General features: G+C 56.2%; 1 protein-coding gene across 7 annotated transcripts in view; it reads left to right on the top strand.

Annotated features, from left to right (window-relative positions):
* SH3PXD2A (SH3 and PX domains 2A) overlaps positions 1-19,506 on the top strand; it is a 232,944-nt gene that overhangs the window by 134,090 nt on the left and 79,348 nt on the right. For all 7 annotated transcript variants that reach the window (XM_034663218.1, XM_034663217.1, XM_034663219.1 and 4 more), the window contains one exon: positions 15,876-15,904. In XM_034663218.1, the coding sequence (XP_034519109.1) occupies positions 15,876-15,904 (29 nt within the window). The remainder of the gene's footprint in view (positions 1-15,875; positions 15,905-19,506) is intronic.

The following is a 19,506-nucleotide window of genomic DNA, read 5'->3' as shown; positions in this document are numbered from 1 at the left end:
AACCGGAATCTGCAGGGGTAGCTGATGGCTGTGGGAAGGAAAGACACTCATAGACATGGTCAGATGTGGAAGAGACAAGCATTCTGCAGTTCATGTGACTCTTCCCTTTCACAAACCCTGTAGATTGGAGTTTAGGCACCGCTTAACTTTGGGCGTCTTAGTACTTGGGATCTGTGTGTATATAGCTCCACCTTGTGGAAACAGTGGGCATTACAGTTGCCAGTATCCGGGCAGATGCCCGTAGATTTCGCTGATAATGCCAAAAACTGTGCTGGGTCCTTGACCATGATCTTGTTTAACCATCAGTATAATCCTGTGAGATTTATGTCTCCTTTTTGTAGATGAGGAATCCTAGGCTCATGTTGGTTAAGTTACCTCTCAGCTAGTAAGTGTCAGAGGCTGGATTCAAACCCTTCCAACTTCAAATATGCGCCCAGCTTACCACACAGGGGTGTGTGTTGGAGAGAAGCACGCAGGCCATGGCCAGGGTGACTAGTCCCAAATTGCCAGATGGGACCCTTTATCTGACCAGAGGGCAGAATAGTTAACTCAAGACCCCATGGTTGCTGTGGTCACAGATGGGGGCAGTTGAAGGTACAGCTGAGGGCACTTTCCATATGTGGGGACTCTATAAGGGGAACCCAGGCTTCTTGTCAGCCCACATCCTTGAGAAGATACAAGGGTCAGGAACCCAGGGCCGGTCCCGGGTGCCCTCCTGGAGACCCCACCGCCAGCCTCCAGAGCTCCCAGGAGGGCCTTCCTGCTGTGGCTCGGATCTCTGGCTTGCTTCCAGAACCAGCTCACTCTGTCTTCCTGAAGGGGAAGCCAGGTGCTGCCTAGACTGATACCTGATTTTGGCCTTCCTTGGGCCCAGCTGTGACCCCAGCATCAAACCAAGCCCTTAAGCTCTTCTCGCCCTCTCTGTATCACGTGGCCCATATATCACATGAGGAACCCTGAATTAATGGGAACCCCCTTCCCCTTGCGCCACCCCAGGACCCACAGCCCAAGGCGCTCGCTACCTGAGGCGAGGTGGGAGATTTTATTTTCGAACAGCCTTATTGAGATATAATTGACATAAAACAAAAATCACTCGTTCTAAGTGTACCATTAATCCGATGACGATTCGTAAACTTCCAGAGTTGTGCAATCCAGTTTTAGAACTTTTACATAACCCTTAAAAGAGCCCAGAGGGAGGTTTTTAGTTCTTCCCAAAAAGGAGCCCCATTATCATCCCTTCCCTCTGCTCCTCTCTGGGAAGAGGAGATGTGTGTCCCTGGAGACTGGGTTCTTTCCTCAGCCGTGTGCTGCTCTGATTTCTAGACCTGGTGGTTCCAGCTGCTTTGGCCTTTGCACAAATCGCTCAGTAGCCCAGGGGCAAGGCCTGCTTCACCTTCTCGGTGCTGCCCTGAGGTGCACTGGCCATTGAATGGGGGCCTGGGGTGGAGGGCTGCGGGTGCACTTCAGCCCCATCCCTAGGAAGTCCACACACAGTCTGGTCCCGCCGGGCATCTGGGAAGCCCGGTGGGCCCAGGCAACAGACCTAGGGGCTAAGCCAAAGATGCGTGACTCTCCACCCGGGGGACCTGCAGGCAGCCCAGGTGTTTAGCAGAAAGCCATGTACGTGTTTTAGCTCATTTAATTTTCCCATCTGTCCGTGAGGTGGGCACCGGTATTTCCCCCAATTTCCGGTTAAACCCACTAAGGCAAAGGGAGGTCATGTGACTTGCAAAGCCGATGCGTGGCGGAGACGGTGAGAACCCAGCAGGCCAGGGGAGAGCCTGGCTCGCACCCTCAGTAAAGCTCACCAAGTGTTCAGCACACTGCCTGGCACATGCTCAGAATCCACGGGACCTGTTACTACCATGGCCATTGCTAAGGGGCTGCTACGTGCTGAGAGAGGAGCGGGAGGCCTGGCTAGCCAGTGGCCGCACAAGGCTCACCGCTCAGCGCACAGCCGCGTGAGTTGGCAGTTTCTGGAGCCCTCCGAGTAGCCTCTGCCATCGGGTTGCATCCCACTGAGAGGTAGGAGGGGAGGGTTGCCCCCAGCTCCAGCCTTCACACGCCCTCCCGCCCTGCCCTCATGTTGCACTGGCAGGTTCTGCAGGGTTGGGGGGGAGGCGATGGTTTGCCCGAGGTCACCCGGAGAAACTGGACTAGCACCGCGTTGTTCGACTCAGAGTCCAGTGTTCCTTCTGGCTCTCAGAAACTTCTGCAGCTGATTGCCAGAGCATCCCGCATGCCGGTGCACGGAAGGGCACCTGGAGGCCCGACCTGAACCTTTGCGGAGACCCGAATCCAAGCCTGTCTGTTGGGCTGCGAGGAGGGGCCGGTGGCCCTGAATGGCCAGGGAGGTGGGCGCTGGACTGGTCAGGTCGGGTCTAATTACGCGGAAGCAGGCTCCTGGTCAGAGAAGGCTATGCCTGCAAGCCAGAGAATTACGGTTAGTGGCAGGGAGTGTTCTGCCCCCACCCCGTGCAAGAGAGGGCACTTGTGAGGCTGTCTTACTGGTCAGAGCCTCGTGGAGACCTGCGGCACCACAGGCAGCCCCCTTGCAAGCTGGAGGACAGAGGACGTGGGTTATCCCCATGTTGGCAGGTCTGGATAAAGCCCCCACTATGTGTTGGTCATGTGCCAGGTCCAGCAGGCTATGAGGATCTTGGTGGGGAAGTTGGGGGGGGGGGGCGGATACTTTATGCCGGAGACAGGGAGAGACAGGTGTCAGTGTAGAAAACTGCAGAAGCAGGTCTGGGGGTGATCTGAGCCCAGGCAGAGTTTATTTGGGAGGTGATACCGGGAGATGCCAGTAAGGGAGTGAAGTTAGGCAGGGCAGGCAGGGAAGGCAGCCATGAGTAGTGCCTGATCAACCAGATGCCCTGTGGGCCACTGGGGTCTCATCCCATAGGCAGCTCTGGGAGCTGACAGCGACTGGTGGTCCCACCCAAGGGCAGGGGTGCTGGGCTTTTAAGCACCCACTGAGGTTTCTTCCTCTAGCTTTCCTGCTCCCCCCTCCCCCATCCACCTCCAGAGAGCAGCAAGAGAGGGCTTTCCAAGGGGCTCGAGCTAGCACTGCCATGGCTTTCCATGGTGCTTAGGATGACTTCCAAGCAGGTTTTCGGTGGCCTGGGAGGCCTGGTTCCCTCCCTGTCCCCAGCCTGAAGCCTGCCCCCCATTCCATCTGGTCCTCACGTTCTCCTAGAATCCTCACCTCCTCAGAGAGACCTCCCTTTCTCTCAATCTCTGCAACCTTTGCCTTTTCTTCATGACTCTTAACCCAGTTTATTTTATTCGGTTGTTTACTGCCCTCCCCAGGGCAGGGGATGAGTCTGTTTTAGTCAACGCTGAGACCCCAGGGCCTGGCTGGCATGCAGTGGGTGCTTGCAAATGCTCGTTGACTGACCCACCCCAGCCTGGGGGTCTGGGGCTGAGGCCCTTTGTCACCAGGCCCTGAGTTATGTCATAAGAGTATGGAGACTGGACTGGCCCAACGTTGTGCTGGCCGAGGCTCTCAGGAAGGCCTGCGTGGAGGGGTCAGCCCCCCGTGGTCCTCTCCCCAGGAGGGCAGGGCTGACCAATGCTTGCCTGATGGTCAGCGAGCATGAGTGGTCAAGCAGGCCCAATGGAGACACACTGGCCTGGAGTGCAGGAGGAGCTTGGAGAAGGAGCGAGACCTTTGAGGGTGGGGGTGTGCAGGGAAGGGTGGGGAGCCTGACCTCCACCTGGGGGAGGCCTCAGAGACAGATGGGGAGGGAGAGAACCTGGGCTGATGGAGGCCTGGGAGTGCTGGCTTGAAGGCTTCTGAACAGGAGGGTGAGAAGGCTGGGAAGGCTGACAGACAGGAAGGGTAGAAAGATCAGGATCCTGACGGTTCCAAGCACTGGCTTAGGAGTCAGCCAGCACTGGGTTCAGATCTCAGCTCCCTACTGAGCTAGCATCTTATCGGTGGCCCTTCCTAAGCACACGCGTGCCCTTGTTCTCAGACTTGGGCCCACATGGGAGCCAGGCGAAGGAGGCGGTGTGGCGCTGTGGTTCGGCCGGGGAGGGAGAGACACATGTGAGGCTGCAACGCACCTGCAGCAGAATGCAGGCTGTCAGGGAGAGCCTGCAGCCTCGCTGTGCTGGCCCAGTAGTTTCCAAGGCAACCCTGCGTGACGTCACAGCCAGGGGATGGAGCCCAGGATGCCAAGGCCATCCCACCAATGGAGGGGAAAAGCACTGAGCCATCAGGGTGAACTCTGCACGTGGAGACTGTCCAAGTACTGGGACATTTTATACACACTAACATCCACATGAGCTGACCCACCTGTAATCCTCAAGGAGGACCCCCTGGAGGAAGCAGCACTTCCACTGGGCTTTACCCGGGGAAACAGAGTGGAGGGCAGAGACCCAGGGTCTGCCCGGAGGCCAGCTAAGGATAACGCCAGAGCTCTTGCCAGCCCCTCAGAACCCCCGGGAGCCCCGAGCCAGGTGCCCGTAGTCAGGGCATTGGTGCCTTCAGCAAACACCTGCCATGCCTCACCCTGGGTGAGGAGACAGCAGAGACATTGTAGTAACGTAAGAGCTGCAAAGGAAAAGAGGGTGCCATGCCAGGCCGGATTCTGGGGTGTCAGAAGTGACATTAGGAGGCGAGGACAGGGAGGAGAGAAAGTCAGAGGCAGGCAGAGCCCGGGACAGCATCAAGCCAGTGTCACTGTTCCCAGAATTCCTGACAACTCTGCTGACAGAAACAGCCCCTCTGGCGACAGTCAGACCTGCCCTTCGGTGAGGCCAGGCTGTCCTCGGGCCGCAGAGCCAGCCGTGGGCCTGTTGGAGGCTCTGTTCCGTGAGAGCCTCCAAGAAGGCGCCCGGGGAAACTCTCAGCCAGGGCGCTCTGGATAGGCCGTTAGAGTCAGAAACCACTCCCTCCCTGAGTGGCTGGTCAGGGACACTGCACCACGTGTCGCAGCCAGTGTCCCCTTCCTCACATGAGAGCTGAAGTTGTAACCTCCCCAAGAAAGTGTCTACAGCTCGATGATGATGTTTGATATTTCTGGCCCCGAGTCCTTGCCTCCATCTTACCTTTTTCCCACCTACTCCTAATTTAGCATATCTGGATTTTACAGGTGTCCTTATCAGCCACAAGGTGGTAAATGATTGGAGCACTAGACTAAGACAGCTTGGGGTCACTAGCTGTGTTACTTTGGGCAAGTTACATGCCCTCTCTGATCCTCCATTTTTCTTCCGTAACATGGAAGAAATAAGAGAATCTACCACATAGGAGTGTTGTGAGGATAAAATGGCTGATGGTATGTGTCAAGGCCTAGTTTGGTAGCTGGTCTGATGTAAATACTTGAAAAAGTACTATTCTTGTCAATTGCAATATAATAACAACAGCAGTAATAGCACCCCCACCCCAGCACACACAGATCTTTGGGACAGAAGGGTGCACTCAGTGTGGGAGGGCTGCTCAGTGGTGATGCCTGTCAAGGCCTCACTCACCCCCTCTCCCCTCCCCATTTCCCTCCATGCCTTGGAGGCCAAGGGCTCAGGCCTGCTCCAGGCCACAGATTACTTCTTGGCCTGAAGCTCAGGTGTCATTACACAGCAGAGGATGAAGGCGGTGGCCCAGGGCTGACCCAGAGGAGAGAGCACAGGCTGTGCTGGTAGGAGGGCTGGAGCAGGACGCTGGTATCCAGGGCTCCCGGCTGGCCCCTCCCGTGGCACGTGGTGTGTGGGCCTCTCTGGGGCCTGGAGCTAGTTAAGAGGGGCCCAGTCCTGAGTCTTTCAGTCAAGGAGACCAAGGCACAGGGGCGCCTGGGTGGCTCAGTCAGTTAAGCGAAGCGTCTGCCTTTGGCTCAGGTCATGATCTCCAGGTCCTGGGATCAAGCCCCACATCAGGCTTCCTGCTCAGCAGGGAGTCTGCTTCTCTCTCTCTCTCTCCCTCCGCATTGCTCGTTCTCTCTCTCTGTCTCAAATAAATAAAATCTTTAAGAAAGAAAAAGAAAGAAAGAAAGAAAGAAAGAAAGAAAGAAAGAAAGAAAGAGGGAGGGAGGGAGGGAGGGAGGGAGGGAGGAAGGAAGGAAGGAAGGAAGGAAGGAAGGAAGGAAGGAAGGAAGGAAGAAAAAGGAGACCAAGGCACAGAGAGAGTGCCATCCCCCAGGTCACGCTCTGGTTCAGATAGAGTTGAACCTGGAACCCTGGTCTTGTGCCCACCCCCCACGCTGGGCGGCCTGTTTGGTATCTTTCGAGACTCCTGGGTCGACCCCCTCTCTCACGTGCTGCTCAGGGAGGTGGTAGTGGAGGCAGTGCCCTTGGGAAGCGCCCAGCCTGCCGTGGGCCCAGGTTGGCCCGGAGCATCCAAGTTCCCGCCCAGAGCCCTTCGTCCTGCATTCCCGGCGCCTGCGGCTCAGAGTGTGGCAGCCGCCTGCCCTTCATGGACCAGCACCACGTGGTCCAGCTGTGAGGGGGGCCCACGCCTGGCAGCGGCCGGGCTGCCTGGGGAATAGGAAAACCAAACAGTCACAAAGAGGGAGCTCGAACCGCTCAGCTCTGCCACCCGCCAGCCACGTGGTCTTGGCGAAGTGGCTTTACCACCCCCCCCCCGAGCCTGGGTCTCTTCATCTCTCAACGACACCCCAAGCCTTGGCCCACTCCCCTAGGACCAGCCAGGCCAGTCTCCCCACATCCTTCCCAAGCTGCTCCTCCCCCACCCCGAGCCACTGCGCCTGTGCAGGGCTCTGTGACCAGGGCACGGGGCCGGAGGGGCTGCAGGCCATGCGGGAGGCTCTGGCATTCTTGCCTTCGTGCAGCCTGCCCCACACCGGCTGCTGCACAGGCACCGGCTTCTTTCATCCCCCAGCAATCCAGTTAGGCGGGTGCTACTCTCTTCACTTCAGAGTGGACATGAAGACAGAGACCCTCAAATGATCTGGCAGCGCCAGGATTTGAAGCCAGGCCACCACACACGATCTGGCAGTGCTGGGATTTGAAGCCAGGCCACCTCACACGTACATCTCCCGCACTAGACATGTTCGGCTCAGTGGTCTAGGCCGCACTGTCCAATGTACCAGGCAATGCACTGTGGCTATCTAAATTAGAATTTGTATTAAGTCAGATTAAGAATTCAGTTCTTGGGTCATACTAGCCACGTCTCAAGTGTTGGACAGACACAATGGCAGTGGCTGCCAGATTGGCCAGTGTAGGTGGAGGCCATGTCTATCGGTGATCACCATTCTATTGGGCAGCTCGAGGTGGGGCACCACTAGGTGTCGGGGACAGAACTGGGACACTCAGTGCCATGGGGGGTCAGAATCAGAATGAGCTTTCTGGGCTGGAATGACGTGAAACACTGGAGAGGGTGGGAGGGCACGTGAGGAGGCCATAAGCCCAAACAGCCCTGCTTCCCCACTGCTTGCTGTGTGGCTCCGGGCAGGTTACTTAACCTGTCTGAGCCTCCCCTGTAAAATGGGCCTAAAGCACCTGTCTCAGAAACAACAGCAAGGAGGTGTCAAGGGGCCTGGCCTGTCTGGGTGTCCAGTGCTTGCGTATTTATGATGTGGAGTTCGAGAAAGGCTGGGAGATGCACGGTTCTCTCGTTGTAAGAGGCCACCCTGGGAGCCCCAAGAGCCGAGGCCCTCCTGGGTGGTGCTGGGAGCTAGGTGCCAGGAGAAGCCTGGGGCCCTGCTTCAGGCGTTCTTTCCCACGGACGCTAAGGCAGGAGTAAGCGCGGATGGGCCTTGGACAGGCTCCTGGGTGTCCGTGGGAAGCAGAGAGCCCTTGGCCCAGCCCGAAGTTAGGCCAGGGCTGGGGAGCAAGCGGCCTGCAGCCAAGGGCCAACCCAGAGGTCTGCTAGCATTGAGGCCCCAGTGTGTACCACACACACACACACACACACCAGGCACACTTCTGCAAAAGGGGCCTCTGTAATGGGGGGAGCGAAGCAGTCTTCTCTGTCCCGTGAAACAAGTGCCCATGCCATGGGCTACCCAGGGAAAAGCAGAACCAGGTGGAGACCAGACTTTCAGTCACGGGGCTGGCGCTGCCGCCTTCCTGGGGAAAACCTTTTGTTACATACATCATCCCTGGGTTTCTCCCACCAAGTGTCTTCTAAAGTCTAAGCCATGTGTCTTCACTGGAGTCCGGCCCCAGCTGCAGGTCCTACCTGCCCCCGCCCGAGGCAGACAGCCTTCCCGTGGTCTTCTCACCCTCTGCTCCTAGCACACATGAGCACACGCCAATGCACGCACACACACGTGCACACACACACACACACACACAAGATCCCATATCTGTTCCTGCCCCTGCCCCTTTGCTCATCTCACCCCTTCCACCCCAAACCTCCTTCCTTCCTCTACTCTTTCTAGTATTCATCTTTCAAGGGTAGCCCTAGAGCCCCCTCTTCTAGACGGCCCTTCCAACTGCCCTGGACCACTCTGACCTCCCCTTCCCAGGAAATTCCTATACAACAAATCCTTTTGACTGGGATATCAGATCACAAAGTGACTGTATGTTTTCTCTTCCTGTGTGTTTGTCTTGTCACTCCCAACTAGACAGTGTGCTCTGTGAGGGCAGAACTGTCTTCCCCACCACCCTTCTGCTCAGACACAAGACTGAGTTGGGTCTCAGCAACCTCTCAGTTAAGACATGGGTGGGTGGGTGGACAGGCAGACAGACAAATGTACTTGGAGAGAGACCGGGAAGGCCTGCACACATGGAAGACCCTCTCCGCCCTTTTCTCCAGGAACTTTGCAATTGAACCCCAGCACAGCATTTTGTCACTGCCCCTTCCAGAAGTCCAGGGAGACCCAAGGCCAGGCAGCATAGAGGGCAGGAGCTCAGGCAGCCTCTGCGGCCAGAGGGCTGAGTAGCCTCGTCTCCCTCTAGGAGACCAGCTCTGTGCCTGCACCCCAGCCTCCCCCTCCCCCACAGACTGCTCATCAGTCACCATCAAGGTGGGACTTCTTGGCATGCACACAAGTGGAAACCCAGGCCCGTTGTTTTCAGGGTCCCGAGCTGGCCCCCTGGGCGATGGGGCCAGATCCTTATGAAGTCCATACCCACGAGGATGGGCCAGCTAGAAATTCCTATATCCTGGCCGCCATCCACACTCAGTAGAACCCCTGCTGTGAAGCCAGGCTCTTGGCCAGCGTTCTCGCCACACACGAGCTTTGCACATGATCTCAGGTCATCCCCACCACAAAGGCAGGATAGTTCTATCTCCCTCTGACAACTGAAGGTCCAGACAGTTTAAGTAACTTGCCTGTGTCACAAAGTGGCAAGTGGCTGAACCAGCCTCCACCCCACACACACTCTTAACCCTCTGCTCTGAGGCCTGGGCACAGTGGAGCTGTCCCTGGGCTGGCAACACGCGCAGGGCCTTTGCCCAGAATGGTGAATCCAGTCAGAGGAGACAGACAGGGCATTGTCTTTTTGCTGTGGATGGAGCAGTGGCAGAGACGCTCTGGGATGTTTGGCAGATAAGCATAAGGCCTGGGAGGTTTCTGGGGTGTGCCATAGCCCTGGCATGGGCCTCTCTGGGACTCAGCCTGGGGGGGCCGAGACCCTTTCCCTCCCCAGGAATTCAGCTTTCTCGCCCAGGGCAGGAATTCCGGCCTCTCTGGACTGTCCACATGGCCACAATGGGACCCATTCTCAGGACCCTGGAAAACACATCCTGTGGAGAAAGGATGGATTCTTGTTGGACACAAGGGCCCTCAGTGCCACAGTTTACATCAGGGCACAAATGGGGGCAAAGAACAGCATTCATGGCCCCTCTGTCTGTCTTCCCTGGAGGTCGCTGCCCCACAGGACCATTCCATGCAAAGGCTTTGAAAAGCCAGAACAGAGAGCCAGCGAGGGGCTAAGCGGGGTGGGAAAATCCCCCAGCCTTCTCCCGACCTCAGCTGACCTGAAGCCCCTTTGCTCAGACCCCACTCCCTCAGCTTCTGGACCAACATGCTCTGCCCCACTGGACTGGTTCCACAGAGAATTAACAGGCTGAGAGGGCACCTGGGATACCCTCATGTGAGAGCTGGGGAGACAGGCCGTGAGCGTTCATTGGTCGTTGTTTTTAAAAATGTTTCTGCCATAGTAACAAATTTCTCATCACAACCCAGTACAGATAGATAAGTAAATAGGTGGACATCTGAAACAGGTTTCACAAGGCAGTACTGACCTCACCATGATGGACGCCACTGTTTTGTCTATCTTTTTAAAATGCTTATTGCGACACACTAAGTTGGTTTCAGAACTCACCAAGGGGTCACAGCCTGTCATTTGAAAGGCGTTAGTTTGAAGCGGCTTGCCCTGGTGCACCAGCCGCTGGGGCAGAGCTGGGCCCAGAGCCGGGGGGTCTGTAGATGTCAGTACCAGACTTGGCATTAGCTCTCTCCCGTCCCGCCCCCTCACCATCTGCCTCACCTCCTAACAAAACTCTTCCTCCAGTCACACTCTGACCACATCCCTCCCTGACTCTGAAATCTTCTGTATTTCACGGAGGGACATGGACCACCCCCCCACACATTTTCCCCCACCTCCGCCAGCCTGGCTTTCCCCTGCCTGCCCATCTGCTTACCCGCCCTCCCAGGTTCAACTCCTCCTGTTCGGAGCTGCTTGTTCCTGTTCTAGAGCCTTCCACCCTCTACTCTCCATGGATCCAAATACTCCTGATCCTTCAAGGTTCAGCTCAAAGCCCACTGCTCCTGGAAGCCTGTCTTAAGATATTTTGTGGCCCCCAGGATCTCTCTTTTTTCTGCACTTGGAATGTAACCACTCCTGTGCCTCTTGGAATGTCTCAGAATGTTAGGTTTCTCATTGTGCTGGTTAGTTCTATTCCCCCAACTTCGCCCTAAACTCACAGGCCAGAGCAGGTCCTATTTCTCCTGCCCCTGCACAGACCTTCACGAGCAGCCTGCGGCAGGAGCTGAAAACATGCTTAGTGGCGGATAATGGCAGTCAAGATCATTGTTCCACATCTCGGGCTCCGTATCCCTGCCCTGGCCGTGGCTGCATACCCACACTCCAGCCCCTGTAGTCCAGGCCCTACCCAGGTCCCCTGAGAGACCACTGGGCTCTCAAGGTCACCCATAGCCAGCCGTCTGGCCAGCCAGCAGGCCTCTTGAGCAGTTCCAAGCATCAGCCGGCCCTGCAGACGGGCGTCCTGGGCCGAGTGGCCAATGTCAGCCAGCAGACAGGAGGGTGAGAACATCAGGCTGGAAGTTTCCCGCGTGTATGTCGTCCTCTGCCAGGGCACTCTCTGATAGGGGGCAGGGGGTGGCAGCAGAGGACTCAGAGTTCCACCTGGCAGGGACTCAGCATCCTTCCACAGAGCTGGCCTGGCCACACCCTCTGCGGCTCTCCCACCCCGGGATCCCTGACTGGCAGGACTGCCTCCTCCTTTCCCCAAGAGCCTGCCCCTGCGGCTCAAGCACGCCCTTCTCGCAGCCCGCTCCCCGGTGGGCTTCAGGGTGGGAAGTTCCCCCTCAGGAATGTCCCTTCAGCTTCAGGAGGCTGGACAGACCACAGAAGCTGTTGGGAGCTCAGTCTTCCCATTCATAAAAGGGGTCACCACCACCCCTGCCTGTTTCAGAGCACTGTAGGTCACATGCGTGCCAGGAACTCTCAGGGGAGGGCCGAGAGCGGGAAGGCGTGTGCAAAGATAGGTGACCAGCAGGTAGGAATTGTTGACTTTCCTGCCCCCTGCCTCCGACCTCGTGCTCTTCGCTGTCTCCAGTACCCAGCCCCTTCAGTAGAATGTTTGCAGGAGGAGAGCAGCATGTCTCACCAAGAGAAATTAAAGTGAAAAAAAGGGGGAAGAAAATAAGCTGACCCACCTGGGTGCCGTCTTGTGGCTTGGGGCTCAGAAAGTAGGCCACTCTGGAAGGTTAAAGGCACCCGATAAGTGAGCCAGGCATGCCAATTCCAAGGGGTCATTGTCTCCCTGAAAATGTGGTTGTGGCCAGACGGGCCCTGTTTGGACATTCAGTGTATAGAAATGGGCTCTTCCTGGGTGGACCATGCTTGCAGAGAGCAGGGCCTGTTTTGTGTCTGTAAAAACCCAGAACTCTGCAAATGGGGCTGGACTTGCCCCTGCTTGGTACTGTGCTGCCAGCATCATGGTGAGGTCCAAGTTTAAACAGGCCTTTGTCGTGTGGGTAGCAGCTGAGGTGGGGTCAGTTCCAGATGTGAAAGACAAATAACAAAGACAATTTTTATGGCATTTTCTGGGCCTGGCACTATGCAAGCCCTTTTACACATACTGTACCTTTCATCTTGCCTAAATCTTAAGGTATTGTTATTATCCCCATTCTACAGGAAGGGAAACAGAGGCTCAAGATGGCCACCCAGCTAGCAAGTAGCAGAGGGCTGAACTGGCCTCTGTCTGCTTTAGGAACCCGTCCCCTGCATCCTTGAGGCAGGGCCAGGAGATGAAGTGTTTCTATCCGGAGATTGTGGGGGAGGGGATGGGAGAGGCCTCAGGAGTCCCTGTGGAGATAAGGGGTGGGGTATGGTGCTGTGTTGGCGGAACTCCACCCCTCTCTCCCCAGCCGGGCCAGACCTGTGGACCAGAGCCTGGCCAACTGTCCCAGTCTGCCTGGAAGGGCCGGGTCACTGTACCCGGGGTCTTAGTCATCCTCAGTACCAGTTGCAGAGAAGGCTGAGTGGCCTGATGGAAGCTGGTCAGGATACCGCCTGGGAGCCTTTGCAATTACATTAGCTTCTGGCGGCACTAGAGGGAGAGTGGCCTTCCCCTCCCCTTCTGCTTCCTGAGGCTCTCTGCAATATAGTGATTCAGCAGCAAGTTGGAAGGAGGCTAGACTGTGACCTGCTCAAGTGGAATCACCTGGCAGGGTGGGGGCTATCAGCACCCACTGTGGGCAAGAACTGGAGCAAGAAGGGGAAGTGTGGGAGGGGATCTTGAGTTGTTAGGGAGCTGAACCCCAGCAGAAGGGCCTGCAGTCCTGCCCAGGCCAGGATTGACTGGAGGGCAGCTGGAGGTGGGCAGGCCCTGCCTCGCCACCCCCCATGACCTGATATGTGAGGGATGGGGTGTCCCAGCCACTGGATACCTGAGCTGCTTCTCAGCATACTCAGCGGCTGAAAATACAGAATGGCTTTGCTCAAAGGTACCCCACCAGAAACCTGCAAGAGGTTTCCTATTAGGGCCATGCCTGCTTGGGCTGGAGGCCAGGTGCCCTGTGAAGGATTCCTGTGCTGGCCACTCCCGCTATTCCGTGACAGCCTGGCCACCCCCACTGCCAGGGAGGCTCCATTCCATTGACCCGGGTGCTTCTCCGGGTCAGACTCCCTTCCCTTCCTTGCACCCATGGCTCCAGGGTGGCAGCATGTGAGGATTTGGGCACCAGAGCAAGGCCTGGGTTCTCAGTGCCCAATCCCAGTCTCGCCCTTACTCATCGTGTGACCTTGAACAAATTGTCAGCTTTTCTAAGCTTTGCCCTCCTCACCTGTAAACCGTGGAAGCCACACCTCCTGCAGGGGGTCCAGATGGGAGGGGCTTATAATAACCGGTTAAAGGACAGGCGGGCAGGGGTGGGGAGAGGGGGATGATATCTGTCTGGAAACATCTTTGGCACTGCAAGCACATTGTTCTTACGAAGCAGAAATGTTTCTTAGGGTCGGCCGGGGTCCTGATGGAGACTATGGTACAGGGACTGCAGTGCCCCCTTGTACCACTCCTGCCTACCTGTCAGGGTTGTAGTGAAGGGGTGGAGTTCTCGGCCAGCACTTGTCAGAGATGCAGACAGTGTGGTTGGCTGGTGGGGCTCTACGTCTGAATTTGTAACCGGCTCCCCAGATGATCCTGTTAAATAACCAAGCTGAGGATTGCTGACCTGGGCACGGCACAGAGGAGGCACTCAGCCCCTGGGAATTATGTCCCTCTCCCACTCCCAAGCCTCAGTGTGCTCCCCTGTCACCTGATAATGACCAGCCTGCCTCTTTTCATGGTGCTGTTGACAAGCTCAAAGCGAATCCTGGGCAGTGGGCAGCTGCACAAATGAGAGAGGAGGAAGGTGGCTCTGGCACTATAAGGAAGCCACCCCTTCCTGGACCACTGGCAGCCAGTAGGCTGGGGTCGTCACAGGTCCCGAGGACTTCTCCTGCAGGACCAGCAGGAACATAGCGGAACCGGGAGAGACAGCTCCTTTCCCTGGCCTCCCTCACTTGGCAAAAAAACCTGAGAAATGAGTTCCTCTCCGGAAGTGGCAAGTCCGCTGGGCAGGACATAGCCACCGTCTAATGCTCTCCTCTTCTCGCTGAGAATTCTCCCCACAGTTGAGCTTCAAGGAGCCCAGCCAGGCACTCCGCGACACAGTCTCTCCTGGTCTAACCTTCCGTCCTAGGGACATGAGCATGCCTGGACTGCCAGGTTGGGGTTGGGAGGGGCGAATGGGAATTCCCCACCTTCCTAACTCCTTTTGGAGGCAACAGATTTAGCAGGATCCCCCCCCCCCATGCAGCCTGCTGCTGCCGTTCTTGCAGGTGGGTGTAGGTACCGCTGCTCTTTCCTGGGTTGGATGGCCTTGGGCAGTGGCTGACCCTCTCTCTTCATATGTAAAGTGGGGGTGATAGGACCTTCCTCTTAGTGTGGATGTGAAGACTGAAAGAAGCATGGAATACTAAGGGAGTTCTCAAACTAGGATGGGCAGGTAGGGGGAAGGTATCAGAAATGCAGGTTCCTGGGCCTCAGCCCCAGCTTTCTGAATCACTGGAGTCTGAGCCCAAACTTTAGAAAACTTAGGAGCCTAGGAGAGTTGGAACCCCTCACCCTTGGCTGTGCAAGCAAATCACTTTGGTGCTTAACTCCCCAGAAGCTCAGGCTCTCCCCCTAGACCTCCAGAATGAGAATCTCGGGGAGTCTTCATGAGGTTGACTCCCATTCTTATGAACCTGCTGTTCCTTCCTCCACTGGCCGACCTAGCTGGCCAGTTCACTTAGACCAAAGTCCAGCAATTGGCATTTTCTTTGATCCCCCAGGGAAAATAAAGGCATTTCCTCTAGATCCCCAGCCAGCCTCTCCTGAGCACTCAAGGAACCTTCAGCATTTCAGAGGCCTGTGACGCTCCGGAGGACTGGTGAATGGAAGTGGTGATGGGAGGGGCCAAAGGCAGGAACCAGGGCAGGGTTTGGGCAATAGCCTGATCTGAGTCTGGGTTAATTCCTTGCTTCAGGGCCGGGCAGGCCCCAGCCTGGGGTAGTCCAGGGCAGCTTTAGGGGGGCTGGGAGGTGTTGAGTTATTGCCGTTAAGGACATTTGAACCCAGTACTCACTCAGAAGCTCAACCTCCGTTCTTACTATTCCTAGCCTCGGAGTTACCCTTGCGTTGTGCTGTGCCCTCCCTCACCGCTGCTGAATCCCCAGTTTCCCAGCCTGAGCCTTTAGGTGAAAGACATATCTGTTCAATATTCAGCCTACAGTCAATATATATCCACACCTACACCAGGCCCAAGGGAAGTAATGGGAGGAGTCAATTCACAGTGTGACCTCAGGGAGCCTGGGGTCTAGGGCAGGGGCAGACTTTAATCAAAGGATCACACAAATCTGCAATTATGCAGAGGAGTGGAGGAGATGAGGAGGATGTTGGGGAAGACACGCTGAGGAGGTGACATTTCAGTCGTGACTGGAAGTCTGAGTGGGCATGAGCAAGCGGTGCAAAGAATTGGGAGGGGAAGCGCTGCAGGGGAGGGGAGTGGGCGCCCGGGGCCTCAGTTTCCCTNGTGCGGCTGCGGAGCGCGCGGCTCGCGGGCCGCTAGGATCACATGAGCAGTGGTGCCGGGGACCGACCGCAGCCGGCCGGTGGGCGCCCGGCAGCCGCAGCCAAGCAGCCCCGCGCCCTGCCTGGCCCTAACCATGTCTGTCTGTTGTTGCTTCTTTTTCAGGGACTATGGCAGTTCCAAGAGGAAATCAGGTAAGGGAGCCTCCGGGCGTTTTTTCCTCCAACCTCCCCTCCCGCTTCGCGCTCGCGGCTCCCCGATCTCAGAGGACTTTCTGGGGACTTGTCCTTGCCGGCCGCCCGTGGTCCCGCGGGGCGGTGCTCCCTTCAGGTGTCCCTTCCCCAGCCCATGGCCCCTAAGCTCTCTGGTACTCACACCTTCTTCTCCCACCGAGCCCCTCTCCCCGGGCTCTCCCCGTGGGAATGCGGATGGGTGCATGGGAGGGTGTGGGGGTGTCTCGTGAAGGGCCCCCGCAACGCTGGCAGCGGATCCTACTCCTCCCCGCCCCCCCGCCAACCGCGGGCTGCGGTGCCTATGGCTGGGCACTGCTGTGACTTCTCCTTGGGTCCTTCCGGTGGTGCGGCGGTGATGAGGGGGTTAACAGAGACGCAGGGTTTTCCCGGTGAGAAGGTGAGATCCTGGATTGAAAAGGGGGCCTACTTGAGTGGCTGTGAGTTTTTAAAGCCTGCAACGCAAATCTTCTCCTTTTTCCCCAGCTCTGAGCGCTTTCTCATTGGTGCGGGGATGGGGGCTCTACGTGGTGGCAGCAGGGGCCAGGATGCGAGGGAGCCGACTGCCCTGGCATTGGCCTGACAGGTGCCGGGGTCCACCCGGAGTTTGCGAAGGGGGTGGGGACAGGGAGAGAGGCGGGGCAAGTCTTCAGACGCTGTGTGCTGGGCGCTGTCGGCTGGGGTCAGAGAAGGATTCTCTGGGGGGGGGGGNGGGGGAGGCGGGTCTGCACACGCCTGGGTGCCTGGGTGTGGGTGACGCATAGTTCATGGGGGAGGGTGGTCCCTAGGAGTTAGGGCTGTGTGTCTGGCGGCTGGGGGGAGGGCGGCAGACTGGAGCGATCTGTGTTGGCATATGTGTTGCCCATATTTATGGGGGTGGTGAGTTATGGGACCAGCAGCCATCTGGGGGTTCTGGCCCTCCAGGGATGTGGGAGTATGTATAAGCACGTGGCTCACGTTACTGGCTCCCGTGGGGAGAAATCTGTTGAAGTGCATTGATCTGTGGATCAGTAGAGGTGTGTGTGCCCATGTATGAGGGATGGAAGGGGAATTGGGACAGGTGTAATGCTATGTCGTGTGTGTTTCTGATATGGGCTGATATGTTTTATGTGTACAGGTGCTTGCTTACATGTTTATTAGGACCAGGAAAGTTGTGCCTTGGTTTATGTACTGGGGGGGGCGTGTGTGTGGGTGGGGTTGTGTGTGGACCTGTGTGGGTCTTCATGGTTGTATGCTGTTGAGGGCATACGGGTGTTGAGTGTGTGTGCCAGTGTTGGGATGTATCCGGTTAGAGTCTGTGTTCATGGGTGTTTGCCTCCGTGTTTGGGAGGTGTCTAGTGTGGGAGGAGATGTGTGTGTGCACGTGCCTGGCAGCTGGGCAGGGGGTGTCGGAGGCCTGCCCACCCACTGGTACAGAAGGGTATTTCCTGTGTGAACAGGGTGGGGAGGCTGCATTAGGAACCTGAGGAATCGTATATTGCATATGGGCCCCAGCTGTCACTTACAGTCAGAGCCCCGGGAGGGAGAACTGGGAAGGAGGCGCACACTTGGGATTGTGTTCTGTCACAGCACCCCTCCACCCCCACCCAAGAACCTTGCCTAGGCCTCAGAGGTAGAGTGTACTGGCTGTGCCTTAGGCAAGTTTCTAGACTCTGCCTCAGTTTCCTCATTTTCTACAAAGGTGACAATAGTATCTACCTCACAAGTAGCAGTTTAAATAAGTTCATGTGGAATAGCCCCTAGAACAGAGTAACTACTATACAAGTATAAGTTTGTCGTCATCAGTATTTTCTGAAGCCCTGGGATCTTGGGTGACTATCTTCTCTACTCTGGGCCTTAGTTTCCCCTCTAGAAAGTCAAGGGCTGGACCAGATAACCTCTCAGGTCCCCCTACCCCCCATCTTCAAGGCTCAGGTTCTGTGCTGCTTCCTAAATAAGGCAGGGCCCCACCCAGGCTGCTTCCCCCAGGGAAAGCCACCCCCGGTTTCTCTGCCTTCCACTCTCAGGCCAGGAAAAGGATGGAGAGAGAAATTTAATTTACGTTGGCTTATGATAATGGCCACTTAGTGTCATGGTTAAAAGTGCAAGCTCTGGAGCCAGACAGCAGCAATGTCGAGTCTTGCTTTTCTCCTCGGAGACCTTGGGCAGATTTCTTGCCCTCTTCGTGTCTGTCCGCTCTTCTGTAAATTGGGGATGATATTCACACCCACCTTGTTCATTTTATGCGTCAGTGGTGGGCCACGGTATTTAGATACTTGGTGAAGCGTTGTTCTGGATGTTTCTGTCAAGGCAGTTTTTGGATGAGATGAACATCTAAATCACAGGACTTTGAGTCAAGCAGATTACCCTCCATAATATAGGTTGGCCTCATCCAATCAGTTGAAGAGTTTAATAGAACAAAGGCTGACCTCCCCCCGCACCTCCCCACAAAAGAAGGAATCCTGCTACCAGACTGCCTTTGGACTTGAACTGCAACTCTTCCCCGAGTCTCCAGCCTACCATCCTATCCCATCAGATTTAGGCTCACCAAGCCCTCATAATCATGTGCACCAATTCCTTAAAATAAATCTCTTTCTCTCTATATATACACATCCTGTTCTGTTTCTCTGGAGGACACTGACTAATACACACCTCATATGGTTATAATGAGGATTGTACAAACTAATATATGTAAGCATGCTTAGAACACTGCCTACAACCTAGAAAGTTCTCCCAAAGTGCTAGCTCCTATTATTTATTGAGCATCCCCTAGGGATTGGCAAATTGACATGTTTTCTCATTTGCTGCCCAGAGGCTCATTGCATATGGGTGGTGGGATTCCCATTTTACTGATGAGACATTGAGGCTCTGAGAGGGTGGCTGTCCCCAGTCCATGGCAAAGTGAGGATCAGAGTCCATGATCAGGGCTCCAGCCTGCTCGGTAATGACGTTCACGGAGCTTCCCAGAGTCCCTGCAGCCAGCAGTGCGCGCGGAGAACACGGTTGCGGTTCCCTGGTCGTCACTTTATACATAGCAGTCCCCAAAGCCCCAGTTCCTCCTCCTCGGAGTGGTCTCTTATTGAGTGCAGATCCAAGACTTGAAGCCAGGCCTGGGGAAGGTGGAGTCAACAGCAAGAAAGTTCTCAGGCAGCTTACAGCCTCTTGGAAGAGGCAGGACCAGTGACCTTGAAACTGGCAGGCAGTGTAGCCTCAGACTTCTCTGCTCCTTCCTTCCCTCCGATGAACTTGCTCCTCCCCGCATTTTCCCCATCCCACCCACCATCCGTGCTGTGGCTCCGACCCTGCATTAAGAAGTGGCCCTTGACCCCTCCCTTTCTCTCCCCTGCCAACCCGACCTCCGCCATCACGCCGCGTTGGAAGCTCCCTTCTCTTCAGGAAGAACTGTCTCCTTCTGGGTCTATCTGCTCCCACCCTTGCCCCTCCACATTGTTCTCCCCACCACAGCTAGAGTGAGCTCTTCAAAGCAAGTATCAAATCATGTGCTTCTCTGCTTAAATTGTCCCATCCCACCCAGATTAAGCTCTTTAATCTAGTTTACAGAGCCCTGTGTGGTTTAGCCCCTCGCC

This window comes from Ailuropoda melanoleuca, chromosome 6 (genome assembly GCF_002007445.2).
Source record: "Ailuropoda melanoleuca isolate Jingjing chromosome 6, ASM200744v2, whole genome shotgun sequence".
NCBI lineage: Eukaryota > Metazoa > Chordata > Mammalia > Carnivora > Ursidae > Ailuropoda > Ailuropoda melanoleuca.
This window is presented reverse-complemented; position numbering and strand designations above follow the sequence as displayed.